Below are 20053 nucleotides of genomic sequence, written 5' to 3'. Positions count from 1 at the left end.
TTCCGAGACAGGGTTTCTCTGTGTAGTTTTGGTGTCTGTCCTGGATCTCGCTCTGTAGATCAGGCTGGCCTCGAACTCACAGAGATCCGCCTGGCTCTGCCTCCCAAGTGCTGGGATTAAAGGCGTGCACCACCACCACCCGGCTGTTTGTTTTTTGAGACAGGGTTTCTCTGTGTAACAGTCCTGGCTGTCCTGGAACTCACTCTGTAGACCAGGCTGCCCTCAGACTCCCAGAGATCTTCCTGCCTCTGCCTCTCGAGTGCTGAGATTAAAGGGGTTAACCACCACCACCTGGCTTTTTTTATTATTATTATTCATTTTTAATTGAATTATTGCCATCTTGTTGAGTTTTGGAAGTTCTTTTTGTAGATACAAGTTCTTTATCAGACAGACACTCCATAAAGTTTCTGTTTGTCCTCTAGCTCCCTAGCTTTTCCTATTCTTGGTGATGTCTTTTGAAGATCATTTTTAAGTTTTGCTGAAATCCACTTTACCAATTTGCTGTTTTAAGGGTTGTGCTTTTGTTGGTGTTGACAATTTCCTCCTCTTCACAGATAGTTTTATTTCTAATATTTTCTTCTAAAACTTTTATAACAGGTTTACAGAGACTAAATCTTGTATTTCAGTCTGTGATCCAACCCAGAGTATAGTTCTGTATATGGTTTAAAGTATGACTCAGTTCAGTTCTTGGTATATGGACATTAACTTTTCCAGTGGCATTTGTTGAAAACATAGTTTTTGGTAAAAATAAAATATTCTAATTATAAAAATAAGACATTTTGGTAATATAGAAGAATATTCAGTCTTTATCTTACCAGTCTTTTATTTATAAGTTACCTAAGTACATGAATGGGTCTGAGTGGGATGAGGTAGCTGGAAAGATGCCTTGGAGGTCAAGAAGCCATATTGCTCTTACAGAGGACCTGAGTTAAATTTCCAGCACCCACATTGGGCAGCTGACAACTACTAGTAGTAACTCTGGCTCAAGCAGGAAGCCTCGCTCTGGCCTCTGAGGACACTTGTACACACACACACACACACACACACACACTTAAAAATAATAAAAATAAATATTAAAAATTAACATTTTTATGTTTTCCCATGTGACCTAATATATTCAATCTTTAGCTGCTTTTTTCCATGTAATTTCATGATCTTAAACTTGGTAGGTTTTAATAACTGCATATTTATTCTGTCACATGTACACTGACTTCCATCCATTTTATTAAACATTATCAATTTTATTCTTAAAATATACTTTGACTCTATGCTTAAGTGAGAGAGAGAGAGAGAGAGAGAGAGAGAGAGAGAGAGAGAGAGAAAACGAAAGCATGTTAACTTTCAAAATAGTTTATCAAGTCCGTGTATTTGGCTACATCAAGTCTATTGTATGTATCTTAAAGAACTTTATTTATTTCCACATGTATTCCAGGAAAGATTCAACAGTTTAGTCTTCCACCAGCAGTAACTAAGAGATTGAGTCCTTTGTACCAAGTTCTGTTTATTGTTTTATAAAACTGGAGGATGTCCTGGCTCACCCTATTCTTCTTCTGTCTACTACCTTGTTCTTTATTAAGCTACAAACAGGACCCTTCTGTTCAGCCCTGGCCAACATGAGGAAACTGAATTTCTTCCTTCTGGGACAAGAAAAGCTCTGCAGATGGACATATATACCCCCATGTCAGTATAGAGAAGCCAGTTTTCTTATTCCAAACCAGTACCTGCTGGTCTTCTCCCATTCTCTTTCCACAACTCCTTCCCTATATTTTGATCACATTCAGACACACGCCCAGCCTCCTGATCTTTTTGCTGACTCTCTTCCTCCTTTTCCTCCCTCTCTTCCTCTTCTGGGATGGTTAGTGTTGGTTATTAACAAGACCTGAATCACCCAGGAGACAAGCATGGGGCACACCTGTGAGGGGTTATCTACCACCCTCCGGGCACAACTGTGAGGGGTTATCTACCCTCCGGGCACACCTGTGAGGGGTTATCTACCACCCTCCGGGCACACCTGTGAGGGGTTATCTACCACCCTCCGGGCACACCTGTGAGGGGTTATCTACCACCCTCCGGGCACACCTGTGAGGGGTTATCTACCACCCTCCGGGCACACCTGTGAGGGGTTATCTACCCTCCGGGCACACCTGTGAGGGGTTATCTACCACCCTCCGGGCACACCTGTGAGGGGTTATCTACCCTCTGGGCACACCTGTGAGGGGTTATCTACCACCCTCCGGGCACACCTGTGAGGGGTTATCTACCACCCTCTGGGCACACCTGTGAGGGGTTATCTACCACCCTCTGGGCACACCTGTGAGGGGTTATCTGCCCTCCGGGCACACCTGTGAGGATTATCTGCCCTCTGGGCACATGAAGAATCATGTTGCTTGGGTCCCAGAGTATATAAAGAGCAGGGATGTATGTACAGCGTGCATGGCGAACTGCCTCCTCCCTGGGGGTGCAGTGGGACCAACCTTTTCCAGCTCCTGCTGCCATGACACCCCCATGGGATGGACTGTACCTTCAAACTATGACCTAGAATAAACCAGCCTTAAGTTGTACTGTCAGGGTAGTTTATCATAGCAATAGAAAGGAGCTAAAACATCTTCCTCCCTTTAGTTCCCTCTCCCCTTCTCACTCCTCCTTCCTCCTCCTTCTTGCCCCTCTCCCCTTCCTTTTTCTTCTTTTCCCTCTCTTCTGTCCTCTTCCCCCTCCCTTCCTGCCCTATCTCCTCCACTCTTCCTCTCTCTTTTGTTCTTAAATGCTATGAAAGAAAACATCATCTTCCTGGAAGCCCTTCACCTCCAAGCAGCCAGTCTTCTTCTCTGCTTCCTTGCAGCCCTCCTCTCATTATTTACCTCCCTCCCCTGCTGCCCATATTTCTTATTGCTAACGTTGGTGTCCTTCTCCCCAAATGGCTATTGCTTGACAATGTTTGAGTTGTTCTATAGCTCTTAGTACCGTCATTTTCTAGTTTTACCACCTTTTCCTTCCTTCCTCGTGAAATTCTGTGGTTTTATCTCCTAGTGGTAGCCTTTGGTGTCCGGTTGGTTGACCGTGTCTGAGTGCAGGCTGCCCTACCTTGGTAGCCTTTGGTGTCCGGTTGGTTGACCGTGTCTGAGTGCAGGCTGCCCTACCTTGGTAGCCTTTGGTGTCCGGTTGGTTGACCGTGACTAAGTGCAGGCTGCACTACTTGGACTCCCTCTTACTTACCTTACTGCTTTGATAATGCTGACACAGAAGTAGTCTTTCTTCTGGGGAATGACCTATTTGCTGGTTGTCACCTTGTCTTTGAGCTGCTACTCTGGTCACAGCTTTCATTCAGGAGAACACCCTCTCCTCTCCTCCTGCCTTCCCAAGTATTTGTTGTTCTTAGTGCTTCCATTGTGTCCACGTTTTTCCAAAGTCCCTGATTCTTTCGTTAGTATATGCATGTGGACATATCCACAACATTGTGCTTGTTTCAGTCCTTGGAAAATGTGTAAGCAACATTACACTACAATCAGAGGTCATCTTAGAATCCAGTGACTGATGGTTCCAACCTGTCAGTCCCCAAATGTACATACTTTTTTTGGGGCGGGAGGCGGGGCGATGGTTCTTAAGGGAGCATTCTTCAAGGCAAGTCATGAAAAAATGAATAATATTCTTTTCTTCCTGGGACTTCCATGGCACTTGTACTATATACTATTGTTTCTCACTGATCTCACCAGTGCCACCTCATGGCAGTTTGCACACTCCTACAGAACAGAGATCATGTCTGCTAGTACCCAGGTAGATCAGATCAGTGCTGTGTATAATGAGTGTTGGTAATATTTACTACATCAGTGTCAAATACTCATCTTAATGGAGTGGCAACTGTAGAACTGGGCATTGGCTCTTATGTCCAGATAGGAAGCAGATGATTTTCTATGTAGAATTTGGGGACTCCCTTTTCTGTCTTGATTATGCTCCTAGAGGTCTGTCTTCATAATTTGCAATCATGACTTACCAAGGCTGACTACACAGGTGGTGTACTTGATTTTTCTTCCCATACTGTTGAAGGAGGGTCTGGCCTGAGGAAGGAGTGTGTATCTTTGTTCTGCCTCCACCCCTGGCCATCAGCAGTCCGTACCCTTTGTAAGCTCACTCATGGGACATGATTCTTCCTCAGTCTGTGCTCACAACAAGAAAGGCGTGACAAAAGGTTTTTGACAAAGTTATGGAGAAGAGTGGATATCTTCAGAATATAAAAAGAAAATACATGATTAATTTGAAAAATACCAGCAAACTTATAGCTGAATGAAACACAATCTAGATAACTGTGGTTCAAAGGTAACTAAATAAGTTGTAGATACTCACTTGTTTACTTTCCAGTATATTTTTTGTTTTACATTTGCTTCTAGCAGGATTTAAGATTGATCCTCCCCCACAGTAAAGTACAAAGAATAAGTGATAATGAAAGAAAACTAATCTGGTTCGTATGCTATTAACCAGATGAGCCTGACCTTTGAAATTTCAAACTAATTCTTCTTTTCTTCCTAGGTTGCCTCTCGGTGCTGCCTTGGTGGGATTGGGCACCCAGAATGCTTCACTCTATGATGGTCTATTAATAAGGTGGCCTTGCTAGAGTTTGGAACAGGGCCTCAGGTAGGTGGCTTTTATCATTATATGGCATGATTTTCAAAGTCATCATTTATTCCCTGTCCTTAATTAAGTAAGCTAATAGTAAAAGCTTTGAAAAGCATGCCACATAATAAGCATGCCACTTAGGATCTTAGGGCTTACAGTATACATTGTGATCTGCAGGACTTCAGTAAACCTGTGGTAAATACAAGGCAAAGAACAGCTTTCTTGCTTCAGAATGCATTGCCTCTGTACAACATGATTGTCTCTTCTCTCAGAGAGCCCACAGATGAGTAAACTACCCTGCAGAAACACTGTGCATTCCATCTCCTGAGAAGCTCTTATAAACTGTGGGCAGGTGGAGAAGCCCATTAGGTCTGCTCCCCGGAATGGAGCAACTGCTAGATACAGAGCCCAGTATGACCAGAGCCACTTCCTACCATTGTTGGGAAGAAGTCACATGGAGGTATCTAGATTTCCCAACTGCAGTTATACCTCAGTGGCACAGAATCAAGGTATAGCAATATTTGGAAACCCAAGCACAAATGGATTTGAGCCAGGTAAGTCTGTCAGCAGGACCTTAAGCACAAGGCTGTATGAGGTTTAGAGGCCAGGACCCCATAGCTCCAAGGTAAGGAGCCTGGAAAAGACAAAAGTGATCACTCAGCCGGCTCAAACTCCTAAGCTGGTCATCTATGGCTGACATGCCCCCGGGGAAACTGGGCCTTGGGCTAAGAACTAAACAGAGCCTTTCAGAAACATGAGAAGAATTAACAATCAAATTCAAGAAGCATTAATCTTAATAAGAACAACATTCTATGGAGAATAAACACTTAAGATTGAATTAGCATAAAATTTTAGCCATCTCTACACTGCAGCTGTTTTTAATAAAATGGTTAATAATTATTTTAGTTTTGTGGGGTTATCTCTTAAACTTATTAATGAAGGTATTTTTATTTTTTATTGGTAATGATAGGGGCTTTTTAGTTTTTATTTTTTGAAAATTTTGTACGTGTACACAATGTATCATATCCACCTACCACCCCCAATTCCAGTTCCCCCTAGGACTTTGAATCACATCTCCCTCCCTAACTCATGTCCTCCTTTTAGAATTATTTATTATTTTAACCCACTAAGTCCAATTAGTGTAGTATTTTTAGTATCTAGAAAAAAGAAAAATACTTAATTTTTCTGAACCACACTCCATGCAAATTTTACTTTTTTTTACTTTCCTGTATTGTAATCAGTTAATTTTTTTTCTCTGATATTTTCAGTGTCATCTGTAGAGACCCACAGAGGTTTCCTAGTGAGAACTTACTCAGGGTCCAAGAATCTGAGCTTGCTTTACCCAGCAGGGCTGCATAAGGGGATAATTTGATCATGAGCGTGGTTGCCGGGTATTTGGAAGGGTCTGCACTTGCTATGTGGTGTGCTTTGATCTAGTAATGGGGAGGTCCTTTGCCCCACTTTTTGGCATTGTTATAAGAAGCCCTTTTGAAGAGGCAGAAGAGGCCATTGGGTACTGACCCAGGTCCTCTCAAAGCTATCCTGTGTTTCTGTCTTTCCTCTCATCATCTAGGTCTCTTTCTACCTAATATTTTCTTATCCCCCTCTCCTCCTCATAGAAACCCTGGAAAAGGTGGGAGCTGGCCTCCCATCGTCATTCTCACATCTTAAGCTTACATGAAGATTATTCTTTGTGAAGGATTTGGAATTTTGCTTTAAATAATTTTTCTTACTGTAAGACTCTCGTTTATTTCCAAACAATGCATCATGATCAGTACAGGGCACATGTGCTTGTGGGGTTACTGGGACAGAACATGTGAGGACAGATTCTGGAATGCCCACCATTTAATCTCCAAGCCTGTCTAGTCTGAATAGCATGTGCCTGAGTCCTCCGCTTTCACTTTGTCTCATCAGGGCCACCTGCTGGGATGCAGAAGCAGTATGGCTCTCCAGTGGCCTATACCCATCCTGGGCACATCAAGCCGTCCCTTCTGCCAGAGCACACTAACCATTTAACCGCATTAGGTTTTCTCTGGTCCTGCTTTACAACTGGTTGATGTTTCCAGAGCTCACAACATGCTTGCCTGATTGCTGATTCTTGAAGTCTCATTACCAGGGACTACAGTTCTTCTCAAGAAATATTTATCAGATAGAGGCAGGTAATAGTGGCACACACCTTTAATCCAGCAGAGGCAGGTTTATCTCTGTGAGTTCGAGAAACCCTGTCACACAAAAAACCCAAATTAATAAAATTTATCAGATGAACTATAGCATGGTTGGACACTGGCTAGGTCTCTTGACAATGTTCCCTAAAAACTAATCCTGTTTACCTCAGAGATGTGGGAATAAAGAGAAGTCTTGTTTCTAGATGTGACTTTTAACCTTGATAGTCACACAGTGCAGCACATGGCCGACAGGCAGGTGGCAGGTGCAGAGCTTTCCCTGAGGACTGGGTTCTGTGTCCATGAATTTTTCCTGTTCCTTGAGCATCAGCATGCAGCTTGGGCAGTATTTATACCTCTTCATATAGCACAGGCCTACATTTACAGTGCATGCTACTTTGAGATAGCTTAAAACTGATTTTCCACATGAACTTTTGTAAATAAGATTTTACTTAGCACTTTTCTTACATTCCATCTGACTGCCACATTTTCCTGAGCTTATCTACAGATTTGGTGTGCGTGCCTGAGAGTTCGGATGTGAAACCTGGGTTCTGTTTCTGGGATTTGAATTGCATTAGGTAACTACTCATTCTACACAGCATACTCTAAATGTTTAAGGACATCCGTGTGTTGAATGGTAGTTGATCAGTACCCACCCCAGCAACTCATGCAGTTAGTGGTGGTAAGAATGAGCTCATCACGTCAGGAAAGTGACCTGTGGGTCACCTCCTTTCTAGTGTAGCTGCCTGGCAAATATGGAAATATTTCGTGCATTTTTAGAAGCCTAGAAAATCCTCTTAAAAATAGTTACTAGTATTGATTAAACACTCTTTCTTTGCATTGTTATAATTGCAGTTATCTGCTCCTCCTGTTCTCCATTATCACTTCTTCTTTCACAATTCTTCTTTTGTTTCCTGTTTGCAAGTACTAATTTTCCTACACAAAGTGAGAAATGCCTAGTATACTCTGTGTGTCTTGGTTTTCATTTTCATAAAGATGTATAGTCATAGAGGATCTCCCATGCACATAAGACATACATGCTGATCCTGCGTTACAGCCCATTAATCCTCTTTAATTCAGTGGGCTTTTTGCTCCATAATATAAATAACCAAGACAAGTATTTGTGAGTTAAAAATCACATTTGTTTGAATTTCCCATGTTCCTGGATGGCTGGTGTTCTGTGTGGGCCCTCTAGAGCATGTGTAAGCAGAAAGCAAGCACTGAAGACTAGTGGTAGAGTTCCTGGGGACTTTGGGGTGCCAAGTTTGAAACCTGGGCATTTCCCTGCCTGTCCTTAAAAAACAAAAAGATAAGCCATTTCCTTCACTTCTCTAAGTTTTTGCTCTATATTAAATATAAGATGCTTCTAGATATAATGAGGGCTAATTTTGTGGTAGAGTTGAAAAAGATTATCGTAGAACTACATTTTAACTTTTTTTTTTTTTTGGTTTTTCGAGACAGGGTTTCTCTGTGTAGCTTTGTGCCTTTCCTGGAACTCACTCTATAGCCCAGGCTGGCCTCGAACTCACAGAGATCCACCTGCCTCTGCCTCCCGAGTGCTAGGATTAAAGGCATGCCACCGCCCAGCCACATTTTAACATTTTAACAAATTACTCAAAAAAATCAAATGTAGAAAATTTTCAAAAGGCATCCTCAATTTTACTGATTATTAACTGTTACCTAATGTAGTAGAATAAATACTGTGATTTTGCTCAAGTCTCAGTGCTGAGTTCTTGAGAACCCAGAATTCAGGTGAGTTAAATACGTATCTTAGCTATGCTTCCTGCTTTGCAGGGCTTTCTGCTCCTCTGTTCTCTGTAGATATAATTAACTCCACCCAAGTGTCTCACCATCTTTTCTGCTTCAGGCCAGGTAGCACAGGTACCAGGCATGTTTTCACTCTAGGAATTTTTATTAAGAGTGGGACTGGATTGATGCTGTCTGCACATGCCAGTTAGTTCTGTAAGAATATCATCAGTCAGATCATGCTGGCAAAATGAATGTTTTGAGCAGCTTTTAAATTATTATAAATGCTAGTATTTATCTTGGACTGGAATATGTATTTGCTGTCTTCTGTCTGCTATGATGATGAGCAAGCCTTCAGGTCGTTATGTTAGTGGTAAGCACTTACCCTGTTTTAATCTTTCTTGTTCATTCAACAGTTACTTTACTGTCATTTATGGGAAACGCAGTGAATAAAACTGGCCTGGCCCTGCCCCGAGCTGCCTACAGTTGATTGTTCATTCTCTGAAGGTCTTTTTTGTTTGTTTGATTGATTTTTGCATTTGTTTTCTCTTTTTAATTTTAAATTTTTGACAGTTTAATATACGTATAGAATGCATTTTGATCATACTCACCCCATTATCCTGTCTTAAGTCTTTGTAATTGCAAGATCGTTTTTATTCTTCACTAGCAAGGGACTCTGTAGACTGAAAGCTGACTGATAAAAATTTCCAAGTTATACAGGATTAATGACGTTTTGAAGCAATGTTCCAAATACAGTGGTATGCCTCCTTCAAAATTGTATTCAGTTGTGTAATCTAGTTCATCTCCATCATATTATTCAAGATTTTATTAGTGTTTCATACGTATAAAGTTTTAACACTACTTCCTGCTGTGATCTACCCTATTTATTCCTTATGGAAAATGTTTTAAGCACATGTTGACATCTTTCTGAATTGTGAACTAATGGTTTGTTATGATTAGTATAAGTGGGAGCAAAACTTTGATGACTAATAGCATCTGCTCTTAGCAAAATCTGCTTGACTTTTTTAAATGAAAAAAGTATTAATGCAGGTAAGTGTTGCTCAAGCTTCATAACTTTTAACAAAGCAACTCTCAGAACCATGGGATTTAAAATGCAAAAACTGTTTTGACATCTCATAGAAGTCAATTTCAGTAAGCCCTTTGATGTATGATTTGTTTGCTTTTTATTTTTCTTCGTGAGCCACTGTTTCCTACGAATAAAATAAAATATAAGAAGATGAACCTTTGTGCCCAAGCATATAATCTTTCCCCTCACTACTGCTACTATTGAATGCAGAATCGCCTTTGGAGGGGGTAGAGGAAGTGTGTCGGCTGAGGCTGAGGGTCTGTTCTGAAATGTTTCACTACCCAGCATAGCATGAGTAGATATGTATTCTCCACCTTCTTTTACAATTCCTCAGACAAAGGCAAAGAGGAATTTTCATCATCATTATTTTAACTAGAAAAAAACATGATTATAAGGTTTTTTGTTTTGTTTTGTTTACAGACTTTTTAGAGCAGTAATACTACTACTTTTCCACCCCTTGGGCCCAAAAAAGAGAATACACAGATCAGTTTAGTTAACATTTTAGTTAGGAGTGCATAAATATATAAGCTGTATTTGTTTTTTATGTTTATTCTGTCCAGTAATTCTAATCAACTCTTGATTTCCTTTGTTTGAGAAAATAATGAGCAGTTCTTTGAAATTATTTGGCAATTAATAAAAATTCAAAGTAGGGTACAATTTAGAAAAATTAACTAAACTTAGGAGTTATATTTTAAGATAAACTGAATTACCATAGTAACTTTATTTATAATTTTATTTCTGGATATAAGATATATATAATGGAGGTAATTTGTAGACAATTATATTTGTGGGCTGTTTGAAATACTTAGCCACTAAAGCATTTCTGTTATAAAATGCCACTGCACAATTAAGCGTAGCTAGAATTTTATGAAAATGTTTAGAAGGCAGTAAAATTTATAACAAAAAGTACACAGATTTATTATTTGCTAGTCAACTCTGGTTTTAGATTTAATTCTACTCAAATCATGCACTCAGAAATGCTAATTATTTTAATGATTAATTAAAGTACTTAAAATTTTACCTTGCAAATTGTCTTTTAATTTTTTTATTAATTCATCCTTTTAGAAATTTTATTTGGCAGTTCTCATAGAAAAAAGGTAGCACTGACCTTTCTGAACTCTTAAGTATAATGATAGGATGTATCCACATGCAGGCAGGCTCGCTGTCTTGCCCTATCAAAGATCACAGTAGATTAGGAGTCTGACCATATAGACACCATTACATGGTTCAGTAGCAATGGTGATAGGTATAAGCATCTTGGGTCATTGATTGCAGGGACAAGATAAAGATGAAAAGACTATTTAAAAAGTATTTACATCATTCAGATAATAGAACATAAAATGATCTTTTATATTCATAATTACCACACCAAATATTCAGTGTGTGTCCTGGGCAAGTAAGTATTGACAAAAACTAATTTTGCTATTTTGCAATTTCAATATTCTTTTACTTATGCATGTCCTATGCCTTATAAAAATGGGGCTTTTGCTTGAACTATTATAGATATCTTTATTTGTCTAAAAATTTATTTTTCATTTAAATAATGAGGATAATACTGGTTTCTTATATACCCTTAGTAATTTTGTAATGATGCTTGAATGTCCTCTATTAAATATTTTCTTTGTATATCATCTTTACATATCATGAAATTCTGAAAGTATGTGAGGATTTTAAGAAATATTATTAGATTGTTATACAACTTTAAAAATTTTTTAACCTAACCTGTCATTGCCATATCCTTTTGTTACTGGTTTTTAAGTATTTGATTTTTATTATCCCTCTCAAATTCTTCTAATTAATACTTCTGTGTACTTAATTAAAAATAATCGCAGCTTACTAACCACCTTTGCCTTATATTCTTTAAATAAATGGAAGTCTTTTTTACTTTATAGCATTGTTATTCTTGCCTTTTCTTTCATTCATAAATATTAACACAGTTTGTATCTGTGCTGTCAGTCTGCTGAAGACCTTGCTACTAACAGGCATCTTTAAGATATCTTAAGGTTTTTCAACAATGGTCTTATGCAACAAATATTGCCTTTTCCCTGATACCTGCCTCATGTAGAAAACCTATATTTAACTTCACTCATATGTACCTGGAACCTGAACAGCAGAGTGGTTGCTACATTCCAACCATCTTTACACCATTCTTTAGTTTAAATTGGCAGTTCTGCAAATAGAAGTGTGATTCTAAGAAGCCGTAGTCACAAGTGTGGGCAGTGCGGGTGGCAGTGCTGAGATCAGGTCTCCAGAGGCACTTTCCTGGAAGAAACCGAGTTTGTGTCTTCCATTATATTAAGCTCAATGAGTCTTCACCAGTCTTGTTTACAGTCAGTAACCTTAATAGCCATTTCTTTTGGTTAGATTTTTTTTTTTATTAACAAGTGGGGAATCATTCAGCATCACAAATTGGCATTTTTTTCTAGGTAATACTATTTTTTAATTTATGCATTTATTTGGTCATGTAAAGTGTGCTTACAACTAATCAAAACAAGCAGTTGGTGGGAATTAATGCACGACTCAGCAGCGTGGAATGGAGCATGCGCTATATGAAATTGCAGTTCGTTCATGCTTTATTTTCTGTCCTTTATACTCTAGTTTCATTTATACTAGAATCCATTCATTTTTTACTTCTTCATAGATTGGCCAAAATGGGAAGGGCTGGATTCTGCTCTCTTCCACGAAGAGTTAATGGAACTGGCTAAGATCAAAGTCTGAGGCTTTTTCCATCCTTAATCAGGTATGCATTGAACAAAAATCACTAGTTCTATGCATGTGCCTTTAAAGTATTTGGTTGATAAATATATTATTAATATAATTTCTATTTGATACTAAGTTCACAACTTTATATTTATCTTAAAATTTTAAATGTACCTATGATAAGTAATTTGAATTTTTTAATGGATTAAAATATAAAAGCATTATCAGCCATGAAAATTTTCAGCTGGTCTTAGAAAAGTGTAATATTTGGTATCAGTGCAATTCCTCATTGCTCAGTATGTACATCTAGAAGCATCCATTTGTTGCTTCATATTGAGTATCATCAATTTAATATGATAATGCTTGTGTGTTGTTTCATGGTGCCCTTTTAATGTTTTGGCAGGGAGGGGTTACATTAAAGTTGCTTTTCTCATTTGGAATTCTCAACATCACGACTGTGTTGTTAACAGTGGTAATTATGACCAGTTTTCAGACCTAGTTAGACACCTTGCATTCCCTTTTGATTCTGCAGTTGGAAAATGATTGACTTGTTCATAGTCTCATAGTTTCATAGGTCTGTGAAAGCATCAAGTGAGGAAATCACAATGAAAATTAAAGCTTTATACTAATTTACTGTCATTACTAGTCTGCAGAGTAGCTATTTACATCTAATGTGGAGGAAGGGAAAGCATCTGTCCTTTGAATGAGCTCATAACAGGAAAAGAACAAGTCTTTGAACTTTAGAAAATCCACAGCCATAGCTAATAGCTGCATCAATACTGTGATGTCAGAGCTAACAGCTGCATCAATACTGTGATGTCAGAGCTAACAGCTGCATCAATACTGTGATGTCAGAGCTAACAGCTGCATCAATACTGTGATGTCAGAGTTAACAGCTGCATCTGTGCTGTGATGTCAGAGCTAACAGCTGCATCAGTGCTGTGATGTCAGCTAACAACTGCATCAATGCTATGATGTCAGAGCTAACAGCTGCATCAGTGCTGTGATGTCAGAGCTAACAGCTGTATCAGTGCTGTGATGTCAGAGCTAACAGCTGCATCAGTGTTGTGATGTCATAACAACTGCATCAGTGCTGTGATGTCAGAGCTAACAGCTGCATCAGTGCTGTGATGTCAGCACTAACAGCTGCATCAGTGCTGTAATGTCAGAGCTAACAGCTGCATCCATACTATAATGTCAGAGCTAACAGCTGCATCAGTGCTGTGATGTCAGAGCTAACAGCTGCATCAATACTATAATGTCAGAGCTAACAGCTGCATCAGTGCTGTAATGTCAGAGCTAACAGCTGCATCAGTGCTATGATGTCAGAGCTAACAGCTGTATCAGTGCTGTGATGTCAGAGCTAACAGCTGCATCAGTGTTGTGATGTCAGAGCTAACAGCTGCATCAGTGCTGTGATGTCATAACAACTGCATCAGTGCTGTGATGTCAGAGCTAACAGCTGCATCAGTGCTGTGATGTCAGAGCTAACAGCTGCATCAATACTATAATGTCAGAGCTAACAGCTGCATCAGTGCTATGATGTCAGCACTAACAGCTGCATCAGTGCTGTAATGTCAGAGCTAACAGCTGCATCCATACTATAATGTCAGAGCTAACAGCTGCATCAGTGCTGTGATGTCAGAGCTAACAGCTGCATCAGTGCTGTGATGTCAGAGCTAACAGCTGCATCAATACTATAATGTCAGAGCTAACAGCTGCATCAGTGCTGTGATGTCAGAGCTAACAGCTGCATCAATACTATAATGTCAGAGCTAACAGCTGCATCAGTGCTGTGATGTCATAACAACTGCATCCGTGCTGTGATACCAGAGCTAACAGCTGCATCATTATTGTGATACTGGTTGCATCATATTAATATCATTTGTAAACTTCAAGAGGAACTTCCTGATACTTAGAACAATGCAAAGGCCTGCATCTGTCTTAAAAAGAAGAAACGATGTGTGCTTAGCTTGCCTGAATTCTGTATTGCTTTAGTCAAAATAATGGCTCACTGCTGCTTAGTCTGCTATGGACAGCCTCTGTGCTAAAGTACAAAAAGATGTGACAGACACTTACGTGTTACCACATGTAGGTGTTTAGAATTCCTGAAAAAATTTAACTGGAATCTGTGAAAGTGAGTATAACACACCAAATTGTGTAAAAGCATGTGTCAATCTAATACCAAAACACAGGTGAGATAAGGAAGTTGTTTCTTTTCTTTAAAATATACAAGAGAATGACAAATTCTTTTAACTAAGTTTAATAATCAGATCCTTTTAAAAAATGTGACAGATGCTACCATTCTGTGGTCCCTTGGAAGAACCCTTCTAAATTACCTTAAGAAACCTTGAGGAAACCTTTAACTCAGTGGTTCTCAACCTGTGAGTCGCAACCCTACCAGTGTCACATATCAGATATTTACCTTATAATTCATAGTAGTAGCAAAATTGTAATTCTAAAGTAGCAATAAAATAATTTTATGGTTGGGGTCACCAAACATGAGGAACTGTATTAAAGGGTCGTGGCATTAGGGAGGTTGAGAACCACTGATTTAACTTACATAGTAGTAAAGTCTTTGAGGAGTTGATTTTCCTACTCTGAGAAATAGAGTTAATTCTATTAACTATTTCTTATCTATGGAGGTTTCTATTTAGTTTTAATTATTTCATTTAAACTTAACGACATACTCTTTGTTACACAACATATATACTTCATTTTTTCTCACAGCACTGATAATGAATTGAAACAGAGTGAAACACCTCTATGATGATGCATTTTTGCACAGATGTTGTGCACTGTGAGAACTCTCAACAGGTGTGCCACATTCAGGTTCAGTTGTGTCGATCACTGACTCCTTCAGCTCTTAGGGAGGCCTAATGGCTCTGGCTTCTTATTAACATTAGTGCACCCAGTAAGAAGAATCTTCTCTCTGAGGTAGAAACAGTTGAGAGAAACTAACCATACTCCCCCAAATGACAAGGATCTGCAGTTTTCACCTCATATAGTATCAAAGGGACTTACCATTTAATATTTGTTATGAAGATGAATCATTTCCACCCTTGACTCAGAAACTCTTTAGAGTGTTATAGCACTGGTTTAAAGGGTCAGTTTTGACTCGGGTGGTGCTTTCTCTTCCTGTAGTATCTGGGCTTCGTGTGCTTCCTTGCTTGGACTCAGTGGTTTGCAGAGTGCCAGGTGCTCTAAGTGCGTATGTGTTCATGTAATCCATGTGCACCAATGATGTGCACAGAGTGCTGTGGTTGTTCAGCTGGAAGATGTGTTTTCTAAAAGCAAAATGTCTGATGCCACCTTTAGAATCATGCTCTGAGAGTTCCTGAGTTCACTACTGTTCTGCATAAGTCCAGCATTGGTCAGGTGCAATTTCAGGGTATGTATTAACTGTTCATTCTGAGCAATGCGTTTATATCTATCTGTTTTGGAAAATACAAAGAAACCTACAGATATTACATTGGACCAGCTGAATCCATTTTATGGTTTCTTTTTTAATTCAAAAGCATCACAAAGCAAATAATTTTTTAATTGAGTTTAGTTACAAACTAGTTGTTTCTTATTTTTTTTTTCCAGTCCCTTTTTGCTTTCTTTTACGACCACATGAAACTTGAGAAGCCACCTAAAGCTATATCACTTAGTGGAGTTGGGCAGTTCCCAGGTGTCCAACAAGAAGGCCTGGTTTAGGCTGCGATGGCCACTGTCATTCCTGGTGATTTGTCAGAAGTAAGAGATACCCAGAAAGCCCCTTCAGGGAAACGTAAGCGTGGTGAAACCAAACCAAGAAAAAACTTCCCTTGCCAACTGTGTGACAAGGCCTTTAACAGTGTTGAGAAATTAAAGGTTCACTCCTACTCTCACACAGGAGAGAGGCCCTACAAGTGCACACAACAAGACTGCACCAAGGCCTTTGTTTCTAAGTACAAATTACAAAGGTACTACACTCTATTTGTCTTTCAGATTATACTTTCTCTTGTGTTGGCCGTCTGAAGCCATTGTAAGTGTGTGTATCTGTATACACATTTCTCAGCTGATTTGCAGAGAGGAAATGTTAAGTAGATTAGACATTGGCTAGCTTGAAGTATTCTAAATCACATACTTCTGTGTTAGTGTCTTTGGATTTTTTTTTTAAGTAAAATGCTTAATGAGAGTAGAATTTCCGTTTGTGAAGAGAAATTTCTACATGAAAAGGGTGTGAACATTACATGAATGTGTTCAGTCTTGCCTGTTTACTTTTGTAATGAGAGCTAAAAACCAGTCAACGCTAAAGTGGCAACTTAGATGTCTCAAGTTTTGCAGTGTGTTAACTATGCTGTGGTGTGTGTTAGTTAGGTGTACCCTTTATTAAGACAGCTGTGTGTTAGCATTAGTAGTTTAGTTTCCCATTTGAAAAGTGAATACGTACCTTTTTGCTAAGATAACCACTCACAGAATATATCTATGTTTAAAGGCACATGGCTACTCACTCTCCTGAGAAAACCCACAAGTGTAATTATTGTGAGAAAATGTTTCACCGGAAAGACCACCTGAAGAATCACCTCCATACACACGACCCCAACAAAGAGACCTTTAAATGCGAAGAGTGTGGCAAGAGCTACAACACCAAGCTTGGGTTTAAGCGACACTTGGCCTTGCACGCTGCAACCAGTGGTGACCTCACCTGCAAGGTGTGTTTGCAGACTTTTGAAAGCACAGGTGTGCTCCTGGAGCACCTGAAATCTCATGCAGGCAAGTCATCTGGGGGCGTGAAAGAGAAAAAGCACCAGTGTGAGCACTGTGAGCGCAGGTTCTACACCCGGAAGGATGTCCGGAGACACATGGTAGTGCACACGGGAAGAAAGGACTTCCTCTGTCAGTACTGTGCACAGAGATTTGGACGAAAGGATCACCTCACTCGACATATGAAGAAGAGTCACAATCAAGAGCTTCTGAAGGTCAAAACTGAACCAGTAGATTTCCTGGACCCATTTACCTGTAACATGTCTGTGCCTATAAAAGATGAACTCCTGCCGGTGATGTCCTTACCTTCCAGTGAACTCTTGTCAAAGCCATTCACAAATACTTTGCAGTTAAACCTCTATAACACTCCATTTCAGTCCATGCAGAGCTCTGGATCTGCTCACCAAATGATCACAACTTTACCTTTGGGAATGACATGCCCCATAGATATGGATGCTGTTCACCCCTCCCACCATCTTGCTTTCAAATGCCCATTCAGTTCTACCTCATATGCAATCTCTATTCCTGAAAAAGAACAGCCATTAAAGGGAGAAATTGAGAGTTATCTGATGGAATTACAAGGTGGTGCACCCTCTTCATCCCAGGATTCTCAAGCATCGTCATCTAAGTTAGGGTTAGATCCTCAGAATGGGTCCCTAGATGATGGTGCAGGTGACCTCTCCCTGTCAAAGAGCTCTATTTCTATCAGTGACCCCCTCAACACACCAGCATTGGATTTTTCTCAGTTGTTCAATTTCATACCATTAAATGGTCCTCCCTATAATCCTCTTTCAGTGGGGAGCCTTGGGATGAGCTATTCCCAAGATGAAGCACATTCTTCTGTTTCTCAGCTGCCCACACAAACACAGGATCTTCAGGATCCTGCGAACACCGTGGGTCTCAGTTCTCTGCACTCACTCTCCGCGGCTTTTACCAGCAGCCTAAGCACAAGCACCACCCTGCCCCGTTTCCACCAGGCTTTTCAGTAGTGTCTGTCTGGGCCATGGGTTTGATAGGGAGGTGCATGTGTAGCCCCGCCTTGGACGACCATTTTTATTTTAGTGCCTACTCTAAGACAAACAGAACTTCTGCTTTTGTATAATATCAGATTTCATGAAGCCAGTAAATAATAGGAACTAGCCTCTTTGATAAGCTTTGAAACCATTCATGTTTAATTACATTTGCTGTTTCTCCTGATTTTCTGCCAGTTGTCATAGTCTCAGAGTTTTATTTCATATAGGAGCGCCATTATTATCACTAAATTCTACAAGTCCTGTGTTCAAACTACTATTAGACCTTAAAATTTTCATTTTTGTCTAATAGCCATGGGCACTGGACATTTGGCTCATCTTTTTTGCAAATATGCAGTACAATGTAAATCTTATGAAATATGTGTGAATAATTGAAGTGTTTTACATTTTTTTTACTAGCCACTAAATGGATTCATGATCAAGTTTTTTAAATGAATTTAGAATCCAGTTTGGGGAGATTATAGTGGTTTCTTAAATATACCATCACTTCAGATCAATATATTTTGAAGACTGCTGTTGTCTGGCTAAAATATTGTGAGCATATGACACAGAGAGAGAGAGAGAGTTTCAGTATCTATATCTAAAAGAAGTCGAGAGAGGTCGCAGGGTGTTCTGTGTTAGCACTGGCCCTTAGGCTGTTTTGCCACATTTCAACCATCTTTATATTAACAGTGTGTGGCATTAGTCTTCAAGATCAGTGCAGAAATGTTCTGTTTTATGTCCTTCACCTTTCGTACCTAGGATGGCTTCAGTATACCAGCATTCTTATGTTATATGTTGGTCTATAGTTAGTCCAGAGTCTTAGAGCCATTGTGGGACAGTAGTAAGTATGTGAAACCCAGAGTAGGCTGCTTCCTCAACAGGAAGATGGATGTAAAACATACAGCCAAACCTCAGAACTTGTCTAGAGAATTTCCACTGTTGCCAGAACTGAAAACTGGACTCTTTGGGGGCAAAGTAAAAGCCTATCACGTCACTTCTAAAACAGCAATCCTGCCACTGTGCTCTCTTGCTCAGTGCACATCCATCTTTCTCTGCTGTGTTTGGATGGAGAACTTAAAATTAAGCACATTAAAAAGCTATGTGAGGAGTTTCCACAAGGTTTTACACAACCCAAAACAGTAAAACCCCACTTCTACAAATCTTAGGAAATGGGAGGAATGTTACAAATAAGTTGAATTTGTAGAGGAAACAAAGGAAAATAAACAGCAAAGGAGTGTGAAAGCACCAAGGATGCGGTGCTCACTGACATGGTAGTGATGGGCTTCCTCACGCCAGCCAGGGGTCTGATGAAAGGTTCCATATAGATTTTCCTAAGGGTTGCTTGTGTCATCAGCCTGTAAGACATATCTGTTAAGCACTTGTACCTTATTCTGGTACCCCTTCTGTCTGGGCAGGGGTAGGGGGAAATTTAGAGAAGAGTATGTATCTCTTTAAAAAAAAAAAAAAAGAAGAAAATATTTCTGAATTTCTGAGCACTCATTAACCTTGTATGGGGAAACCCATTCCCTTTGGTAGGGCCAACTATCACTTCAGATTGCATTGTTTATCAATAATTGTAAACATGAGTATAGATTACTGAATATGATGCATTATTTAAAATACCTGGGAGTACTATAAATTGAGGAGAAGTGTAAAATGTCATGTGAATGGGGCTTTCATTATATGTTACATACACGTCTAGCGCACTTCGTAGAATCAGAGTTACTCTCTGGAGGGCTCTAGCTCCTGGTTTTAACCTTGGAGCAATAGTTTTTATACTTATGTATTTAAATTTTATTATGAAAAATTACATTTTATTAAAAAAGTGTTCCAAAGGCATTAAAAGTATATATGTTAATAAGGAAATACATTTTTAACTCTTCAGGCTGCTCCTGAGCGGTGGTTGGGAGCACGCTCACTCTCAAAGTGGGCTCTTTGCTCTGCTTCAAGACTGCTTCCTTAGTTTCTATGAAACAGATCGCTTACCTAAAGCTCTAGTTGAATGA

General features: G+C 39.5%; 1 protein-coding gene across 2 annotated transcripts; it reads left to right on the top strand.

The window, feature by feature from the left end:
• Positions 1 to 11441: 11441 nt before the first annotated feature.
• On the top strand, positions 11442 to 18914 carry Plag1 (PLAG1 zinc finger). 2 transcript variants are annotated; one of them, XM_059255636.1, is made up of 3 exons: positions 11442 to 12343; positions 15892 to 16250; positions 16766 to 18914. In XM_059255636.1, the coding sequence occupies exons 2-3, from the start codon at positions 16009 to 16011 to the stop codon at positions 18021 to 18023; spliced, it is 1500 nt and encodes a 499-aa protein (XP_059111619.1). In that variant the 5' UTR covers positions 11442 to 12343; positions 15892 to 16008; the 3' UTR covers positions 18024 to 18914. The 2 variants fall into 2 exon arrangements, with proteins under 2 accessions (XP_059111619.1, XP_059111620.1); XM_059255637.1 differs by lacking the exon at positions 15892 to 16250.
• The last annotated feature ends 1139 nt before the right edge of the window (positions 18915 to 20053 follow it).

The sequence above is a fragment of the Peromyscus eremicus genome, chromosome 2 (genome assembly GCF_949786415.1).
Source record: "Peromyscus eremicus chromosome 2, PerEre_H2_v1, whole genome shotgun sequence".
NCBI lineage: Eukaryota > Metazoa > Chordata > Mammalia > Rodentia > Cricetidae > Peromyscus > Peromyscus eremicus.
This window is presented reverse-complemented; position numbering and strand designations above follow the sequence as displayed.

Coding starts and splice junctions, on each gene's coding strand:
- Plag1 (XM_059255636.1), top strand. CDS start 16,009: ATGGCCACTGTCATTCCTGGTGATTTGTCAGAAGTAAGAGATACCCAG. Junction 16,251..16,765: donor TCTAAGTACAAATTACAAAG/GTACTACACTCT, acceptor CTATGTTTAAAG/GCACATGGCTACTCACTCTC.